Source organism: Cimex lectularius, unplaced genomic scaffold (genome assembly GCF_000648675.2).
Source record: "Cimex lectularius strain Harlan isolate CLEC.00 unplaced genomic scaffold, Clec_2.1 scaffold385, whole genome shotgun sequence".
Classification (NCBI taxonomy): domain Eukaryota; kingdom Metazoa; phylum Arthropoda; class Insecta; order Hemiptera; family Cimicidae; genus Cimex; species Cimex lectularius.
In genome coordinates, this window is record NW_019392918.1 from 178700 (window position 1) to 197020 (window position 18321).

An 18321-nucleotide genomic window follows, 5' to 3' on the forward strand; every position below is an offset into this window, starting at 1 on the left:
CTTTGGCCCAAAAGTGTCTGTATGTCAATCTTGCATGGCCTATTCTTAATGAGGGGGATAATCAATCCCACCAACAATGCCACTAATAGTTTTTTTTTATTGCGGTGGCTAAATCCGGAGGTTGAGACGTCCTGGTCTTAGCCACCTTTTTGTTACCCACCAAACCAGCGTTCGGATATATGGACCAGTTTCCTGAAACACTCCAGTTTATGGTCTCTCCAACAAGAACATGAACGTAGGGTCAATGGAGGACATCACAAACAGATGTTACTGCATTTACTTAGTCAGTGCATTCAAGGTAAGCAGATCCACCATTGTCTTGAATCACCTCGAGTGCATGTTGCAATGCATACAATTCCACCATGGACAATCTGAAGGGAGCAACAATGAAGTGTTGGCAAGAACTGGCAATATCTCAATGTAAGTTCTAAGAACTTAGCTTGGTAAAGGTATGGTGGAATAAACAACCAACACATTGTTAGCCAGACGAGGACGGTGGAGTGGATTAGTTCCCCAGCTCGTTTAACATTACCATGTCATTCCAGCCCTCCTTAAGGCTTCACCAAGTCTGGTCGCATCTGGGTTGATTATATCAATTTTTTGTTTTATTTATACAATATCTATTTTAACGCAATGAGGAAGCATAAAAAATATGATTGTATAATATATAAGAATATAACTAATTATTATAAATATCCAAACAAGTAAATAAGAACAGTTAAAAACAAAAAACATCCTTGGGCAGACACTTGTTTGCAGCCAACATGTTAATGAAGTGGTTAAAACAAAGGTATTAACTATTAAAGTGCTAAAGAAATGAAATTCTGGGTAAAATTGATTTTTATTTACAAAAATAAGAAATTAATATACAAAATTAAAGATTTACATTATTTTCAATTGAGAAACCCGACAGTTTCTCTGTATGCGATTTCTGACTCCTTTGCCAGAATAGATTTCAATTCTTTATTCATGATCAAGCCAGTTTCGACAGCTTGGTTCAAGGCTGTGAGGAAAGTACCAGGCTGAAGGCTTCCCGGGCCGACTTTGAGAGTCGCTTGAATCAAACCTGATTCGGTGACAGCGACAACACAGCTGAATGTAGTGCACTGTTCTTCGTTGCTGGTCGCATCAACGATGAATGATTCACCAACTTTGGAGACAGTTATGAAGCAAGGAATGTCAGAAATATCAGGCACCCAGGTATCAGACGGGTCTTCCGATATTTTGAACTCTTTCTCACCTTTGTCTTCATTCGTTACAATCATATTCGGAATGTTGGTGCTAGAAAGAGCGGCTTTCGTTGCAAAAGACACTGCATCATAAAGGTTTCCATCAAGCGATAGAACGCACACGTCGATGTTAAGCTTCCAGCTCTTAAGGCGCGGTTCAATACACAGGCTATTGAGCCGCACGCTAGAGTAAAGTTTGTTAAATATAGTCGAGATCTGATCCGATTTCTGCTCACCCTTACGGCCTTCAAATTCGGGTGAGGTGATGCCAGAGAAATGGATGTAAAATTCCAATTTGCCCTCATCAGGCCTCTCTACCAACGGTGTTATCGTGTCCACTGAGATGCAAGCGATTAAATCAGTTTTACCAAGAAGCACTCTGGCTGAGCCCATGCAATTCGGCATGAGTCCGGTCTCGACCTCGATCGGCCGGAACTGAAGCTGCTCCCTTCCGTCCACCCTCATGTTAGCCTCGATTCCATGTACAATGTAAATCTTCTCCTCAGGACTGAGAAGAACCATCTCGAATTACCTGAAAAAAAGATGTTGCTTATCAAATTACACTTATATTCCATAAAAACTCCAGCTTGTACATTTGTCTATTAAATCTTTAAAGAATTATATCAGACAAACGCACCGATTCTGTTGTATCTTGTTAGTATAAAATCATAAAAAGTTAAATTTAAATTTGAAAATGCCTACCCCGTTAACAGATTTCTTATTTCATTTGAAAATTACAAAGAGGTGAGTATAAACAACCATGTGCTCATGAAGTTGCCTGTTGACAGGCTCGAACAAGGAGGTTATGATTTTCACCAATGGTTGCTGCAACGCAACAATCATCATGATGCTGATCATGAATCATGATGCTGGAAGAACTCTATGTTGAAAGTTCTCCATTATTGGGACACGCAACACTCAAAACTGTGATACTTAAATTGTTAATTTAACAATTTAATTTATAACAATTATTAGAGGGGGCGTCGGTGGCCGCAACGGTTTAGGCGTTGCGAACCCTCGTTAAAAAAATAACAATAATAATAATTAGAAATAAGCTAATTTTTAAGTAATAGTAATTTTAGCTTAATGTAAAATGAGTTACACATCTATTTTCAGCTATCCAGTTTCACTTTAACTTCGAATTATTACTATAAAAGTGATAAAACTCATATCATATTTCATTTTTTATACTTAAGAATGGATTAATAGGTGTCCAGATGTATATTACCAGAGAGTGAAAGAATACTAAAAGCTTAAGACTGCTCCACCTTCATATTGCTATTCTGGGAATGCCTAACATTAGTTCATCCACTAAAACTCTAAAATTAAGGTAAAGGAAAACAACAGGGGGTTTAGGATACAGCCTTACTTTACTCCTGTTTTAATAGAGAATTCCTTACTTCTTCCGGTTTTTTAGACATTCCAAAGACTTAGATTATATCTACATGTAAAATTGAGCACAGTGATGAATAAAAAGAAAACTGGAAACTTTTTATAATGTACTTTTTTTTACGATAATGAAGTATGTATTAATCCCCCCCCCAGTGTAAGGGAGAGTAACTGAGGGTCGGAAGATCAAATTAACACAAGATATGATGAAGGATATTAGTAAGTTGGGCTTTTTTGATCGCCAAGCACTACAGCTTCTAGCTTATTGTCCTACTTCCTTAGTTCAGTGCAATCGACTCGATCCTTCCCTTAAGGTGTACTAGGACAGTGACTGTTGTTGCTGCAACTCCATTCCCTGGGTTTTCTTTTTATCCCAGGTCGTCTCCATTAAGAGATTGCTTCACATTTGAAGATTATATGGGTGACTGTTTTCCGCCTCATACCTTAACTTTCAAACAAGATCATTGAATCTGCTCATGTTGTGTAAATGTTTTCTCAGATGTAAGTGACTGGTACAGTCACTCCTCTTTAACTGTAGCAGCAAGTCTGCAGTCATGGTGAGCGTCGTTTTAGGGCTTACTTTGTCTAGCACCTCTACAGTTTATCCCTCTGGCCAGTGTCTACTTTTTTTTACCCAAAATTCCTTCCTGTCCTAGTACACAAGATATCAGGTTATTGTATTTCCCCAGGTTTTGGAGATTTTTGATGCATTCAGTAACTAATTTTTGTTATTTTTTTACACGCCAATATGCCTTAAATAGATACCCAATCTTAAGAGGATTTTTTGTCAGTATAAACTCTTTCAAGATTTTAGGCAAACTCCCCTAACGATTTGTTCATATTTTGGTCGTGTTTTTAAACAGCCTCAAGAGTTTGTGTTTTAACTAGAGTATGATTTGAATGATTATTTCATCATATATAGTTGAGTGATGGGTTGTTTGAAAAAAGGACCAGGAGCGATGGTGGGAATCGAACCCATGACCTCAGAATCTAGAGAGTTGAGTCTAATGTTTCTTTACTTCGTAAATTCTCTTAGTGTAGTTTCTGAGGGGTTTGCTTTAAGACACAAGATAATAAGAAAAATAAAAATTATATCGTTATTCTAAAAAAAATTTATTATATAAAAAATTAAGTAATGCAATTAAAATTATGTATTAAAAGAATAATATTATTAAAGCAAATCAAATATATCTGCATATAATTCAGTTTGAAAACAAAATAATTCCGAATTATTATATGAAGTATACTTTAATCACAAGTACAATTTGAAACTATAATTGACTTTTTCCCCATGGAGAATTGCTCTGCCCCAAGGGGTCAAGGTATTGTCCTTGTAGTAAAATCCAGGCCCTAAGTAGAAGCGTCCAATTGTCTTTTCATTCTTCTTGAAAATAGCCAGTTCGACCGTCTTGATCGAAATGAGAATGTAATCGTGCCTCAGGCCCGAAGAGTCGATCTTGAACTTCATATAATGGTTTAGATGGATGCCGTTCGATTCGTCCTCAATTGGTGGCAGAGGGGTCACCTTTTCTTTGATTTTTTTCGAGCTGCTATAATGCGACATTTTTGATTGGAGTTTGTACTTTTCTGCAAATGTCAATAAAAAATGATAATAATAAAAATTAATTAATTAAAAAATGGTTTATTTATTGTGTGTAATTTGTAGAGAGAATGTTTATTGAAAAAAAGAGCTTACTGAATTTTGAAGCAAGGTTGAAAATTTGGTTCAAAGTCAAATGAAATACACCCCCTTCGAAACAAAACGACATGCTAAGCATTGCAGGACAATTCCCAATCTGAAATGATTTAATTGTCATAAAAATTGTCTTTCCATTGACTAAAGCAAAGGTGAAGAAACTCACATAAGAAGGTCTCTGGATCTTCAGTGTAATCGACTGTTCGTCTTTAATTCCTTTCAAGTTCAAAAGCCCATGACCAATTGCATCATTCCTTCCTGAGAAATTTGAATTGAAGATGGACACTCTTGAAATAAAAAATAAATAAATAAACAAAATTAAATGTTGTTATAAAGCCAACACAATTAATTATTATAGTGACTTAAAAGTGTGATATCAAGAGTATTCAGTTTCTAGCTATTCCATTCAATGATTGGAAAAATGAGCTTGACATTGATAATTTGCTATTTTATATTATTGTAAGTCAATCCCTGCCTTAGCATAAGATAAGAATAGTTGTTAATACAAGTTAAAAAATAGGTGTGAGGAATTTCAAGCGCATGTTGGAAATAAGATCGTACATCTGACGGATCACCCACACCTTTCCCACAAACCTAGAATTCATTTAAGGAAGGAAGATCACCATCTGGCAGATACAACTGTTTTGATTTTCCTTTTCTACCGTGGTTGGGAAATTGGTATAAAAGGGGCCTATCAAGTCAGTCAGTGGCTCATGGTCAGTCAAAGATAATGGTGTCAACTGTCCAGGGCCAAAACGAATCGACTGTCAAAGAGCAGCCCTATGTAGTAGTGTCTTGGAAGCAACAGACAGGATGATGAACTTGGTCAGCCAAAGCAAGGACACAAGTCAACCTAAGGACTCAGTAAATCAGCCACATTCCGTCAGGGACTTAGCTAGCAAGCCAAATCTAGGATCCAGAAAGCTATCCTCTTGTTGCTCAATCAATCAATTGCCCTCTTGCTCATCCCCAGAGTTAAGAGATGTGGCTGACTTGCCTTGTTTGTAGATTACTATCTTGAAAGCGGTCTAGTGTGGAAATAAAATTGTCTGAATACTACCTGACTGGTTTATTGTATTTTTGACTTCCCTTCCCCCCAAAAACTGTTGTTGAAAATGTTCTCTTGTTGCTATTACATGATTAAAGCTTGTGGGACCTTAGACGTTGAGAGGTATAATACAAGCCATTCAAACGGTGTTTGGTTGAACTTTTCACTTAATTGTTCTTTTGAGTTGTTTCTGGATAGAAGGCAATCTATCTGAACTTTATGTATTTTGGCAAGACCTAGCTTGTCCAATTTTAGCCTACAAATGTCCTGAATCATGTCAATTATATCCTAAATTGATCTACAATATGACAACACAACAGATTAACATCCTCAAAACCAAATTAGTTGAATTTTCAACCCAACAACCTGGTTTATGGCATATATTTTTTAAATGAATTTTTTGCTTCTAATTAGAATCTAGTCTGGTACCAAGATGGTTTCAAGTCATAGAAAATGATGGCATATATTTACATTATTTGCCATTTTGCAGATTTTTTACTTCATGCTGGTAATATTTGTTTTAAGATCTAAACACACATACCCTTATTTTTTTTTTTTTTTTTTTTTTAACTTGCATATATTTAACTTCCATTTATCCTTACCGTAATGTTTTAGAATCTTTGTCTTTAACGTAAAATGTAAAATATTGGTTGACATTGGGGTTCAAATTGGGAGCAATTTTTTTCTCGTTTTTCACTTGTTTCTTTTCACCAAGAACTGTAAGTTTTAGCATCGGTGAAAATGCCTCTCTTGAAGGTCCAACACCAGACAGTCCTTTGATCTGATTAATAAATACTGTCAACCTTCAAAATAAACATTAAATTAAATATTTTTTAATATGGCTCTTCTTTAATAAATAGTAATAATAATACAAAGACATACAATTGTTCAGAGTCATGATAGGAAACTATCATGTCAATCACTCCCTCTGACTTGGCTATATACAAATTTTTAATTTCCACAGACTTTTGGTTCAGCAACGGGTAGTCCAAAGGCTCTGAGTAAAGAGAAATGTCCAGGCCGTACCTTTTTGCTAATTCTGCCGGAGTAACAGTTTCAGTTTTGTTAACATCCTAAAATGTCAGAATGTGACTTTTCTTACCAAGATAGAAACAATTTAACCAACTTTACCTCCATGCTCTGAGAAAGTTGCCAGCGCTTCGTTAAAGGAAGTAGTAATTTATTTTCAAACTTGTCTGAACTTAGAGAGGTCAATGTGAAATTTGATGTAGATGTGCTGATTTCAGATACCTAGAATTTATTTGTATTAATCAAAGACAGCAATGAGAGGGAGGTTAATGATTTAGCCTTTCTGTTCAAGTTTTCATGTTTATTAAGTTAATAATGTGAAATTATTACGGCTTCAGCTGAAGACAAATTGGGTGAGCTTCCATAAGAGCCCCTTCTAAGAGATGATAATGTCTTAGCCTTGTTTTCCTCCTTTTTCAGGTTTTCTTTCGAATTTATCACTTCAGTTGACTTGCTTACATTTCTGACTGCTAACAAGAATTTTTTTTTTTGTAAAAATAATTTTCATATGAATTTTATTTTAGACGTACGGGCAAAAAGTGAAAGACGGACACTGCTGTCCGATTTATCTTTTGCCTTAAGTGGGGAGTAACTGTCTTTCTTTGACAATGCTTTCCTCCAGCCTTTCTGTTTAGGCTTTGGTGTGCTTTCCACAATCGTAGGAAGAGCTTTGATCCGATTCATCACATCTTCTTTTGTGACACCTATATGTAAAAATTCTAGACTTTGTGTCAAATAGATTTAAATTTTTTTAATATAGTTACCTGGTTGAATGGATAAAGTAGTGCTCGTCCAAGGAACAGGCACATCGTTAAAAGATTTAAGAATATTCGAATGCCTCGGTATTTCTTTTTCTTCACCATTTTCATCAATTACAGTTTGACCCACACTGTGAAAGCAGTACATAAAAACTTGGTGTAATTTTATTTAATTATATACAATACCTGGATATTCTCCTCACTGTTTTAATAGCTTGGTTTTCCAAAGCTTCAGGTTTTGGGTAAGCCCTCGATTCTGGATGCTTCCATCCAAAACAGAACTCGAAACAACGAGTACAACACAGTGCCATTATCTATAACAATTTAGAAAAAAGAAAAAGAAGATACTTATTTTACAGCCGACAAATTGCCCTTGTTCAAAGGCAAAAGTAACATGTGGAACAAAAATCTTAAATTAAAAATAAATAAATAAATGAACTTATTTGATAAAACTTAAAAGTTTTTTATTTAAACTAAAAGAATACAAAAATTAAAAGCTTTCAATATTGAACAGTACATACTTGTCTAATTCAACGTCAGCTTAGATAAGGCAGGGAGGTGGCAGGTGTTTCATAGAATTAGGGCAATTCGACAGGTGCAAAATACGAATAATGGCAGCTTATTTTAACGAGAGCGAATTAAATCATAAACTTTCCTACTCTTGACATATTTTGTCGAATAAAGTTTGCACCCTAAATGGGTATGGGCTTTATCAGGACAAGACCACAGGAAATGACCAAACAACTGATTAGGACTTCCAATACGGTTGAAGTATTAAAACGAAAGCCTGCTGGCTACGAGTTAAAAATATGTACTCCCACTGAATACAAAATGGTTCATTTGATAACTACTGCTATTATGTTAGAATTTTTTTCACAAAATTTATTATAAATTCAAATGAGTTCAATCATTGAGCAATACAAAGCATTTTGAAACATCTCGTTCTAGAAATGTGATGAAATAAAATAACAGCTACAGAAATTTTTCTGCAAACAGTCCTTTTGAACAAAATTTTTCATTTTTAACAGATTCTTTTGAAAATGAAAATTGTTGCTAATTTAAATAATAAATTGAAAGGCTGTTTTTAATTATTTTGTTTTAACTTTCATCGATAAATAAACACTTTTAAGTATAAAATAATTGACAATTTACTATTTAATTAACAAGGTACACACCACTTGAATTATTGCATTAAATATACAAATTCAAATGAAGATAAATTTAAAACAAAAATTATAATTTTCTTATTAGTTGAATACAGACGAACTTCCCCATAAGTGGATAGTTAAAAATAAATAAATTTAATCATCTGTGACCTAATTTTCTCTTATGTGGAATCTTGATTGGTAATTAAATAATGCCAAGAAAATAAAATTGTACGGTTATTTGAAGTGGAGGAGCCCGACTGTATACAATCGTACTTTAAATTGCTTATTTCAAATCAAAACTCATTTTTAGGTAATTATTTACATTAATTCAGAATGGCAGAAAGCTTTATTATATTTACACAAAATGGTTTTTGAAGATGAAGAATTTATAATTATTATTATTAATAATTATTTCAAATTTTTACCAACTATTTTTTAACCTGATGGATTTGAATGGGTTTGTTGATGTAAAAAACAGAACAAAATCAAGACTACTAACTCAAATTAACTATGATAATCTACCAACTATGGAAAAAAGAAAATACAAACTCTAAATCAAACTAAATAAATTAAATTAATTTTAACATTTTACATGATAACAATAGTTTAACTAGGTCCCAACAGAAGTCAGTGCATGAAAAAGGATTTTAAATTTAAATTAGAGCAATAGCTTTATTCTTAGCCCACAAAAATACATCCATTCTTTAGAATCACGGTTTATTTAAAAAGGAGCAGTCGATTTTACAAGTTGAGTGACTAAAGACCTACAGCAATTTTAAACCAGCTCGTAATTATACTCCATGAGATTTTGATTAGTGTTTTTACCATGCACTGTGTTTTGAATAAGTTCAAACTATATTCTTCTCAATCTGGACTCTAATAGTTTTTTAGGTTGCCAGATTCCATCCATAAAACATTTTTTTTTTTTTTTTGGGGGGGGGGGTCCAACCAAAGAATTTACGGAAGCAAATAAATTGATCAAATTTGGCAGAACTAAGCGACTTGTTTTGTGCAATACTAGTGAGGATTTGGCAGACCATGTTGAAAGAAAGACCGAATGGCAAGCTCATTACCTTGTAAAGGAAAAATTATGAAAAAGGAGCTTAACTTTGAAAATGAAATAAGATGATGTACAACAATCTTTTACAACCAACCCTGGTTGTTGATACATTGGGTGTGTGCATAAGATTTTTCGGTTTTTTCAAATTTTGTCTTTCACTCTTATAAAGGAGCTGATCCTTTAACATACCCAGTATCTCAAGAGTGGGAAAACCCCTTCCAAGTGATTTTTAAGAAAGGAATAATTATCCCTATGTCAGGCTAGAATAAACTCCTCACATATTACATGGAAGCAGATAAAATTCATTTGAGGCATTGATATACGAGTTCATCTTGGGCTTACAGTGGCAGATGTCTGCCAAAATTTACGTGCAATTTACTGTGATAATATAGTAATTTGTGAGACAACAGTGGTTCTGATGTTTTCATAATAGAGAGACAAACCAAAACCTCTATGGAACACCTAACAAGCAGCATTGAAGGGTGAGGGCAAATTAACTTTTAACATCAGACATTTCTCAGGGACATGGAAAAGTTTTATTTCCTACTTGGTCACTGGGGATGAGAAGTGGGGTCCTTTCCAAAAATGTTAAAATGCCGAAGAACTATTTGCAAGGGAGAAATGCCGCTGTCGACATCTAGAGCAGAATTTGCCCTCGTCTCTATTATGTTTGGTGTGTTATTCAAGGAATAATTTATTGGCAACTGTTACGATGCAACCAAACCCTTATGGTTTGAAAGGAAAACAGCAGCCCTGATGAACAGATGCAATGTATTTTACCATAACACCAGGGCTCACTGAACTCTCTCGTAGAGTAAAATTGTAGCATTATGCTAGTAACAAATACCCCACCCTCCATGCCCAGAGTTTTACATGTTTTGCTCCCTAGACGACCACTTAAAAGGTGGGTTATTTTTAAACGAGAACACTGAAAATTAAACTTGGATTTCTTCTCATCAAATTTTTACAAAAATAATATTTTTTACTTCCAGAACATTGGCGAAATGTGACAGAAAACATGAAATTTGGTTTTGGATAAAAAATAAAATAAATTTATATTTTAAGAGTTAATTTTTTCCTGAAAACCGAAAAAACTTATGTACACCCAATAACTAACAGGGTACTTGCATAAAACTGCAAGTTTCATATATTTCTTGAAGTGGTGTGGATATAACCACAAACTTTGACATACAACACAAACATCCAGTCTACCCCTCCCAGCAAACATTCCTGACAACTCGCTCTTTCATGCTGCCTACATTGTAACATTTATTGTTAACAATATTCAACACTAAAAGATGCATGCTAATTGCTATTTTTTTTTTTTTTCATTTGAATATATATCTATCTCAAAGATAGGTCCAGACGCTTGTGACAATAGTTAATGAAGATTTTTTTAAATTTGTTTAAACTATCACCTAGGACTTTTGCGATGGTCTGTTAAATTTGTTGGAAGTTGATGCCTACAAATACATGAACATATTAGACATTTATATAAACAAAACCATTAAACAATTTATAAAACTCAGGCCATGATAAAAGCACCAATGTATTTTACTTAGGATAAATAGGGAAGGAGGAATGTGTTCTTTTCAATGGATTTAAGGAAAACTTTTCCAATTCTCACTAGTTCCTTTATCCAGGATCTATGCAGTCCTTAATTTTGTATCTGAACTTAAAGAACTGTGAAATTGCAGTTAAAACTCCCCTTTATACTAGTACCACTGGTTGATCCTTATCTTTAATTTGAAAATTAGTTTGGTTCTTTTTTTTAAACAAAAGAAATTTTTTAAAAATGAAACGAAAAAACAAAAACTGGATTTTTTTAATGTGAAAAAAAATCACAAAGCATTTGTGCTACTCACCTCGTGCCGAAATATAAAACCGTTTAATTTAAGACAGACCCGAAAGTCTCCTCGAGTTTCTTGAAGCCGCATTCGTTCGACCGTTTCGACTGGCGGGATCCGATCCTCTTCTTTATCTTCTTCGAGAAAGCCCCGGTTTTACTTAGAGCTATGCATGACATACACGCTTTCGATACCGGTTTTCCGACTAGGCCATTCTTTCTTAGTTTTAAGCCTACTGGAAGAACACGATTTTCAAGGGGTTTTTTGAGACACAACATACACTCTTCATGTGGGTTTAAATGGGTTTATATTTTATTAAGCAAAGAGCCGTTGCTCACAGACATCATTATATAAATAGAAAAGTCAAGGTATTAATTTCTTTTTAATCTAAACTACCTTAAATTAAACTCCCAAAAAGTAAAATGAAATACATTCAACTTTTTAGCTAATAGATAATTATAATATATATATATATTGCTAAAAGAAATTTAAGCATTGAGCAATGCTTTTATAATTATAAAACAATATTTAAGAAAAAAATCTGGTGTGTATATATATATATATATATATATAATTTACCGAATTCATGCTCAAAAAATCTAAGAGAATTTGATAAATGTTGATTGCAAAGTTCTATGGTGCAAAACTATTAACTTTCTACTAAAACCATCCTACAATGAGAAGAATATGTATATGAAAAAACCTAAATACAAACAAAATACCTGATTTCTGTTGTTATATCATAAAAACTGCTTAACATGTCAAATTTATTTCCTTAGAAATCAGGAGTATTATAGTAAGTTTATACAAAACGCAATTATGTTGAGTGAAAAATATAAGTTGATTATATTAGCCGTTGTAGTCAGCCGAAGCATTTTTTTAAGGGGATTCGTATTTACCGGATATTATTCCCGTAAACACGGACCGACCCGAAAATCGTCTCATGTGGTGATTCATCATATAAAAAATTTTCTGTTTGGCAAAGTACAAAATAGCAAAATGATCCTTTTTCCTCTCTTAATGCTCAAATAATCTTGAATGGAGACACAATTATTTTTACGGCACACACAATGGCTGATAAAATAAAAGCTCTGGATTTTGTTTAATAGGTACACGTTCTTTGAAAACGCGCTAGTTGATATAACTATTAGTCTGAATGTTAAAACAATGATTACATTTAATAAGACGATCATAACTAAGGTATAATTATGTAAATATATCTTCAAATCCTTAATGTTGCTAATCCAATGTCTATAACCAAACCGAAACACGTGACATGGCTGCCGTAACGTTGTTGTCCCGAGCCGATCTTCAGTAAGGAGCGAAACGGCGCGGCGATACTCCACGAGGTCCCATTCTGAACAAAAGTAAACCAACGATGAACATCACATTAATTTATCAACGAATTGAAACAATTCTCTTTTTCCTTAAACAGATTGAAATATTTCTATTGAACCACAGTTAAAGAAGTGTTTATTCTGAAATGAATTAAAGCTGAAGAAAACAGGTACGCATATTTTTTTCTCACAAAATTAAAGAAAGAATGATTGTCCAGTGCTTACTTTTCCATATTTCAAACAAAAGATTTTGTCAATAAAAATCGTCCTTTTTTTCCGGATAAAATTAGAAAAATGCGAACGTAAATGACTAGAATTAGTTAAAATCGGTACGAGTTGTTAAACACTACGCTATAAATTAGAAAAAAATGATTAAGCTTTAGTTAAATAAAATATAAAAATAAGTGTTGTTAGTAGAAAATCATAAAGAATCTATAATCATTTATGATTTTGTCAAATTGTGTTGCAAGAAAAATTATGAAATAATAGAATTTTCAACACCTCAGACAAAAGGAGAAAGGGGTAAAAAAAAGTTCAAAAAAATAATAAAATATTCTTAACGGAAAAATACCTGAATCTGCTTGGCTCAGGGGATCTCCTGCTGAACATAAATTCTGAGGAACGCTCAAATCCACCGCTGCCGCGTATACCAAATTCTGAAGACCTGTCAAAGCTGGAACGCATGCTTGGTGAGCCCATGGGTTCCCTCGATCTCAGAGGAGGCATAAAGTCTCTTGGCGGCCTGAGACCAGGTGGTGGAAGAGGGTCACGACCCATGGGTGGTGGGGGAGGTGGATATCTCCTGTCATCGTCAAACCCTCCTCTAACTGGGCGATCATAATAACGGTCATAATAAGAATCCTAAACAAGGCAAAATTAAATTGAACAAAAAATAAATAGATATAAATAATTAATGTGAAAAAATAAAGGGGTAATCACTTTTTTCCCTCCGAAAGGCTCTGCGCCAAGAAGCCTATCTCTGATAAATGGTGGTGGTGGTGGAGGATAAGAATCACGTGGTCCCATCATTCGGTCCCGGAATCCCATTCTGTCAGGACCCATTGGTCTTCTTTAAATTGGAATCATTAGTTATGTTTATAATTTAAACAAATTTCAATATAAAACTAAACACATCTGGGATTTCACCCATTTTTTAATGTTGAAAATAATAAGATATAATCAAAAACTCACCCTCCTGCTTTAGGACATTCCTTGGACCAATGCCCACCCTTGCCACATCTAAAATGAATAATTATAAATAAAGTTGGTGTTTCATAGAAAAAATGAAGACAAAAGAAATAGGAAAAAATATTAAAAATTTGTCAGGCAAAAACGAAATTTTATTACTAATTCAGCAATTAAGGTTGTTTATGTAAAACCATAAAACAGAAAAATTGATCTCATTTATAAAACTTAAAATTAGATTTTAGTTTATTAAGCCAAAATAAATTAAGCGTTTTTATTTTTAGTAATGATTCGACATCCTTTCTGCTTTGTTCATTACTATGTCTATTTTTATTATTAATAATTATAAAAACAGAAATTACGACACAAAATATGTTGAAACTTGAAACCCTGCTTTTAAGAGAGGAGTGGAACTTTCAATTTTGACTTAATAAACAAAAATCTACAAAGGAAAAAATTTAACTCAAATAATCTGTTGTTGACCATGAACTCCGTAACAGACCCTTTTAAGTGGTCCAGGTTTGGAAAAAAGTAACCCAAGTTTCAGGAAGGGGCCCTAATATCCCTTCATACACAGTTGGATCTAAGATGGAACAGGGACAATGGACTTAAATTGCATATCTTCCATGTGACTATTTGGAATTTAAACTGTTAATTTGTTATCTTAATTTTACTAAATACTTTTATATTTTGTTTATTTTTTTACCTGTAACACTGCTCAGGATCTCCCATTCCAGGCCTCTGCCTTACTCTACTCGTAGAAACTTGAACTTTCATAGGCTGACCTTCGAGTACATAACCGTTCAGTTCTTTGATGCAGTTGTTCACTTCATTTGAGTCAATATGCTGTCCATTTGAAAGTTGACCATTTTAATTTTCCATAGCAGGGTGGTTAAAAAAATCTAAAATTAATTAAAATACTTACAACAAAACCGTAGTTACGTACAATGTCACATTCGACGACAGTGCCGAATTTGGAAAAAAGAGATCGAACTTGGCCGGCCTTTACGCCGTCGGCAAGGTTGCCGACAAAGATCTTGGTGGTGGGTGTGTTAGGCCCCTTACGGCTTGTTGCCGCCTCAACCTTCATCGGCTGACCATGGATGATGTAGCCATTGAGGTTCTGGATAGCATCCCTACCAGACTCTTCACTTTCCATATGCTAAAGAGAAGAAATTTTTATCAAACAATATATTTTCAAACAAAACTATGTTGAATATGAGAGGGGTCTCTTGGCTACCTCTTCAGCAGAAACATGTATTTTTGTCCTTCAAGCACACTTAAAATGTGATTTCAATCTTTAACACAATTAGACAAAGAAATTAGAAAAAAAGCAAATGTTTCACCTGAGCGAAAATACCCCCTTCCTACAAGTATTTTCTCTATTTAAATGAAATTTTATGAACAATAATTATAAAAAAATAAAAAAAACTCAATTTGTTGTGGATAGTTTTATAAATAATTAAGTTAGAATGTTAACTGACATGAGATCTTTAAAATACACTTTTTATGAATAATTTATCAAAGAGGATAGTTTGTACAACTCTTTTATGTAAATATGGTTCAGGTGTGTTTATTTGTGTCATTTTGTTTGTCTAAATTCTTTGTTTGATTCGTTAATAGGTGGACATTGTAGTAATGTTTTTGTTGTTATGTGTATTGTAGTATGTTGTTGTTCTTTCTCCCTCTTTAGCCTGTAATTGGTAATTTGGCAAATACAGCGAGAACTGGCAGGAGAGGAAGGAGATGAATAAATTACAAGTTACAAACCACAGATCTCAAAACAACGAAAACATTCAAGTCAAGATGTTGATGGTCAGCCTTTAAGAAGCCAATCCAATGTCCAATTTTCATAAGACTATACTAACCCCGAGTACGGTGCACATATGCCTAATGCTACCCATGCTCTACGTTACACAAACTAGTTCCCTACTGTCCAGATTTTCATACAGTAGTGTCCAAGACAAAAGAACCGGACACTCATATTTGTCATTGTTTATTTCAAACTGTTTTTTTTTTTTTTTTTAATATTAATTAAAACATGCTTATTTTAATGTAAACCAAATTAAATGAGATAAAAAATTCCTGAGTTTTAATAAAAATTATTTAATTATGATGGTTTGATAGAAAATTTATCAAAACACTGGTGTACCATTTATTGATGGAATGAATATAACTAACAATTTCTTACCTGGTTTTGCTTATAATAATGGATTATAAGCAAAAGAGGTGTTTGTTTTGTGATATAGTGTGTGACGTCCATGACGTGTGCTTAACGTAGAACAGATGGGCAACTCTACAAGGCAAGGCATCAGGTAGTGTCATCTCGTTGCATTGGGTAAGTGTGTTCCCCACATTAGTCAGTGGTAAGTTTTTATTCAATTTCTGTCAAATGTTTGGTATAAGTGAAGGTTCTTTTTTTTTTTAATGCAGCACAGAAAATAATATGTGCGAGTTGTGGATTTTGTGTGTTTATAAGTTTCCCATGTATTATTTACAAACACTCTGGGATCAAGGTATAGGCCATAAGAAGAAGAAAGCAATTAAGTTGCTAATGCCAAGCTTTCGATCATCAGGACCTATATTATGAAAAACATATCTGATTTAACCATCCATACAACTATATAGAACTTACAAAACTATATTAAATATGTCCACAGATTGACATATTTACGTTTTATTATTATTATTTTATTAAAGGAAAGCAGTGGAGATATAAAAATGTGTATAGGAGTATAGGGTGAGTGAGTAAGAGACAAGGAAAAAAAGAAAGAGTGTATGTGAGTGTGAAATTAGATGAAGATTCAAGATTGAGAATGAAAATGTTTTAAGAGTGAGAAAAAAAGAGCTACAGACCAATATGTTATATAAGTAAAAGGGAAATAATATTTGCGAGCAAGCATGAGAAACTGAGCAGAAAAATAACGATATATTGTGCAAGTGTAAAAAAATGTTTGTGAGCAAGAATGAGATAAAAACATCTTTAGAACGATACATTGTGACAATGAAAGAGAATGTTTGTAAGCAAGAGTGAGATTTAAAAAAAAAAAATTATTCAGAAATCGTGAGATGCGGTCTGGTGTGATGTAGGTTTCAGAAAAACATTTTCTTTATCGTGCCAACGTTTCGATCTTTATTGAGCCCTGAAGATGATCTCAATTTGCGAGCATGAGTGATAGACAAATACCTCTAGAACAAAATACTGTTTTGAAAAGAGAATGTTTGTGAATAATATAATTATTTATTTATGTTGTATAATTCCTAGTCATTATAATTATATAAACAGAGGTTCAATAAACTTTATGTTATTTTATTGTATAAGGATTTTATTGTATTTTTCTTTGATGTATAGTAAAGAATTTTATTCTTTATTAATTTTGAGTTAGTTATAAGGATTTTATTGTATTTTTTCTCCTTACTTTTGTATATGTTTTCCTTAAGAAATGGGTTTTTAATAGCCGTAGAATGATATTGTGTGAAAAAGAAAGAGAATGTCTCCGAGTTATAATGATACTAAAAAATGCTTCAGAACAATATATTGTTTAAAAAAAGAATTTTTTTTTTTAATGATGAAATATAAAAGCTTCAGAACAAAATATTGTGACAACGAAAGAGAATGTGAGGAAAAATGACACAAAAAAACCTGAATGATATACTGTGAAAATAATATAATTATTTACTATATTATTATTTTTTTTTTTTGTATAATTCCTAGTCGTTATAATTACACTGACTGGGTGTTAAATTAAATATTTATGTTATTTTGTTTATAAGGTTTTTATTGGCTTTCTCATTGTTGTATAGTATAGTGTTTTATTCTTTATTAATGTTGAGTTAGTTATAAGCTTTTATTGTATTTTTTCTCTTTACAGTTATTTAAGTAATAGGTTGTGTTAATAGCTGTAGAACGATATAGTGTGAAAAAGAAAGATAATATTTGCGAGTTATAATGAAGATAAAAAAAGCTACAGAACGATATATATTGAAAAAAAATGTGAGCACGAGTAAGGCATAAAGAGCTATAGAAAGATGTATTGTAAAAAAAGAGAGTATGAGCACGAGTAAGAGAACGAGAGGTAGAGAACTATCTAAGAATGTGCAAGAGAATGATAGATTTGAAAATGGTCGTGATTGTTTGGGTTGTGAAGTAACGCTTACCACAAAGCCATAGTTCTTGACGACATCGCACTCGACGACTTTGCCGTACTTTTCGAAATGCGGCTTGATGTCCGGGGCGCCGGCATTGTCGGCCAAGTTGCCCACGAATATCTTGAAAGTCCCCACGCTGCTCACCGGCATTTTTCAACGAAAGGCTGAGAAACTGTGGAGAGAAAGGCTGGATAAGTAAAAAAAAACGGTTCCGCGGGGGGGGGAGGCGAATGGGAAAACTGTTGAAAGCGGGGGCGTTATTGCACGATCGACGCCGCCGGGAGAGGACGACGAGTTTTTTCCCGTGGGCGGCGGACCGACGTCAATTTACCTTCGATTGCTGGCACAAAGTTGGGCGAAGAAGCGCGGACCGAATAAGAGCAACCTCGGTTGTACTTGAAAATGGAGTCCGCCGAACGGGCGATGATTCACGAGTGGGCGACGCC

At 33.7% G+C, this 18321-nt stretch overlaps 3 protein-coding genes across 4 annotated transcripts; all 3 read right to left on the reverse strand.

The window, feature by feature from the left end:
• Positions 1-820: 820 nt before the first annotated feature.
• Positions 821-2042, reverse strand: LOC106672660 (exosome complex component RRP42). Its single transcript, XM_014404247.2, has 2 exons — positions 1932-2042; positions 821-1761 (listed from the first exon to the last, which is right to left on the reverse strand). Exon 2 carries the CDS (start codon positions 1749-1751, stop codon positions 894-896), a length of 858 nt encoding a protein of 285 aa, XP_014259733.1. The 5' UTR covers positions 1752-1761; positions 1932-2042; the 3' UTR covers positions 821-893.
• Positions 2043-3762: 1720 nt separating this feature from the next.
• On the reverse strand, positions 3763-8180 carry LOC106672675. The gene is made up of 11 exons (XM_024229305.1): positions 7671-8180; positions 7336-7463; positions 7156-7280; positions 6922-7110; positions 6722-6861; positions 6494-6613; positions 6245-6435; positions 5965-6165; positions 4481-4601; positions 4315-4414; positions 3763-4205 (listed from the first exon to the last, which is right to left on the reverse strand). The coding sequence occupies exons 2-11, from the start codon at positions 7458-7460 to the stop codon at positions 3871-3873; spliced, it is 1647 nt and encodes a 548-aa protein (XP_024085073.1). The 5' UTR covers positions 7461-7463; positions 7671-8180; the 3' UTR covers positions 3763-3870.
• A 3770-nt stretch (positions 8181-11950) lies between these two features.
• Positions 11951-18321, reverse strand: LOC112126110 (RNA-binding protein lark-like). 2 transcript variants are annotated; one of them, XM_014404284.2, is made up of 8 exons: positions 18207-18321; positions 17885-18047; positions 14652-14888; positions 14433-14572; positions 13733-13780; positions 13481-13607; positions 13113-13402; positions 11951-12561 (listed from the first exon to the last, which is right to left on the reverse strand). In XM_014404284.2, exons 2-8 carry the CDS (start codon positions 18023-18025, stop codon positions 12516-12518), a joined length of 1029 nt encoding a protein of 342 aa, XP_014259770.1. In that variant the 5' UTR covers positions 18026-18047; positions 18207-18321; the 3' UTR covers positions 11951-12515. The 2 variants fall into 2 exon arrangements, with proteins under 2 accessions (XP_014259770.1, XP_014259769.1); XM_014404283.2 differs by having other exon boundaries at positions 13481-13610; positions 18207-18320.

What these genes read in the sequence shown, in the direction of transcription:
- LOC106672660 (XM_014404247.2), bottom strand. Translation starts at nt 1,751, where the DNA reads ATGGTTCTTCTCAGTCCTGAGGAGAAGATTTACATTGTACATGGAATC.
- LOC106672675 (XM_024229305.1), bottom strand. Translation starts at nt 7,460, where the DNA reads ATGGCACTGTGTTGTACTCGTTGTTTCGAGTTCTGTTTTGGATGGAAG. An exon ending in ACAGTGAGGAGAATATCCAG is followed by an intron (nt 7,281 to 7,335) that starts GTATTGTATATA and finishes CTGCTTTCACAG; the next exon opens with TGTGGGTCAAACTGTAATTG. An exon ending in AACTTTCTCAGAGCATGGAG is followed by an intron (nt 6,436 to 6,493) that starts GTAAAGTTGGTT and finishes CTGACATTTTAG; the next exon opens with GATGTTAACAAAACTGAAAC.
- LOC112126110 (XM_014404283.2), bottom strand. Translation starts at nt 18,025, where the DNA reads ATGCCGGTGAGCAGCGTGGGGACTTTCAAGATATTCGTGGGCAACTTG. An exon ending in TACGTAACTACGGTTTTGTT is followed by an intron (nt 14,573 to 14,651) that starts GTAAGTATTTTA and finishes TCAAATGGACAG; the next exon opens with CATATTGACTCAAATGAAGT. An exon ending in CCTGAGCCAAGCAGATTCAG is followed by an intron (nt 12,562 to 13,112) that starts GTATTTTTCCGT and finishes ACTTTTGTTCAG; the next exon opens with AATGGGACCTCGTGGAGTAT.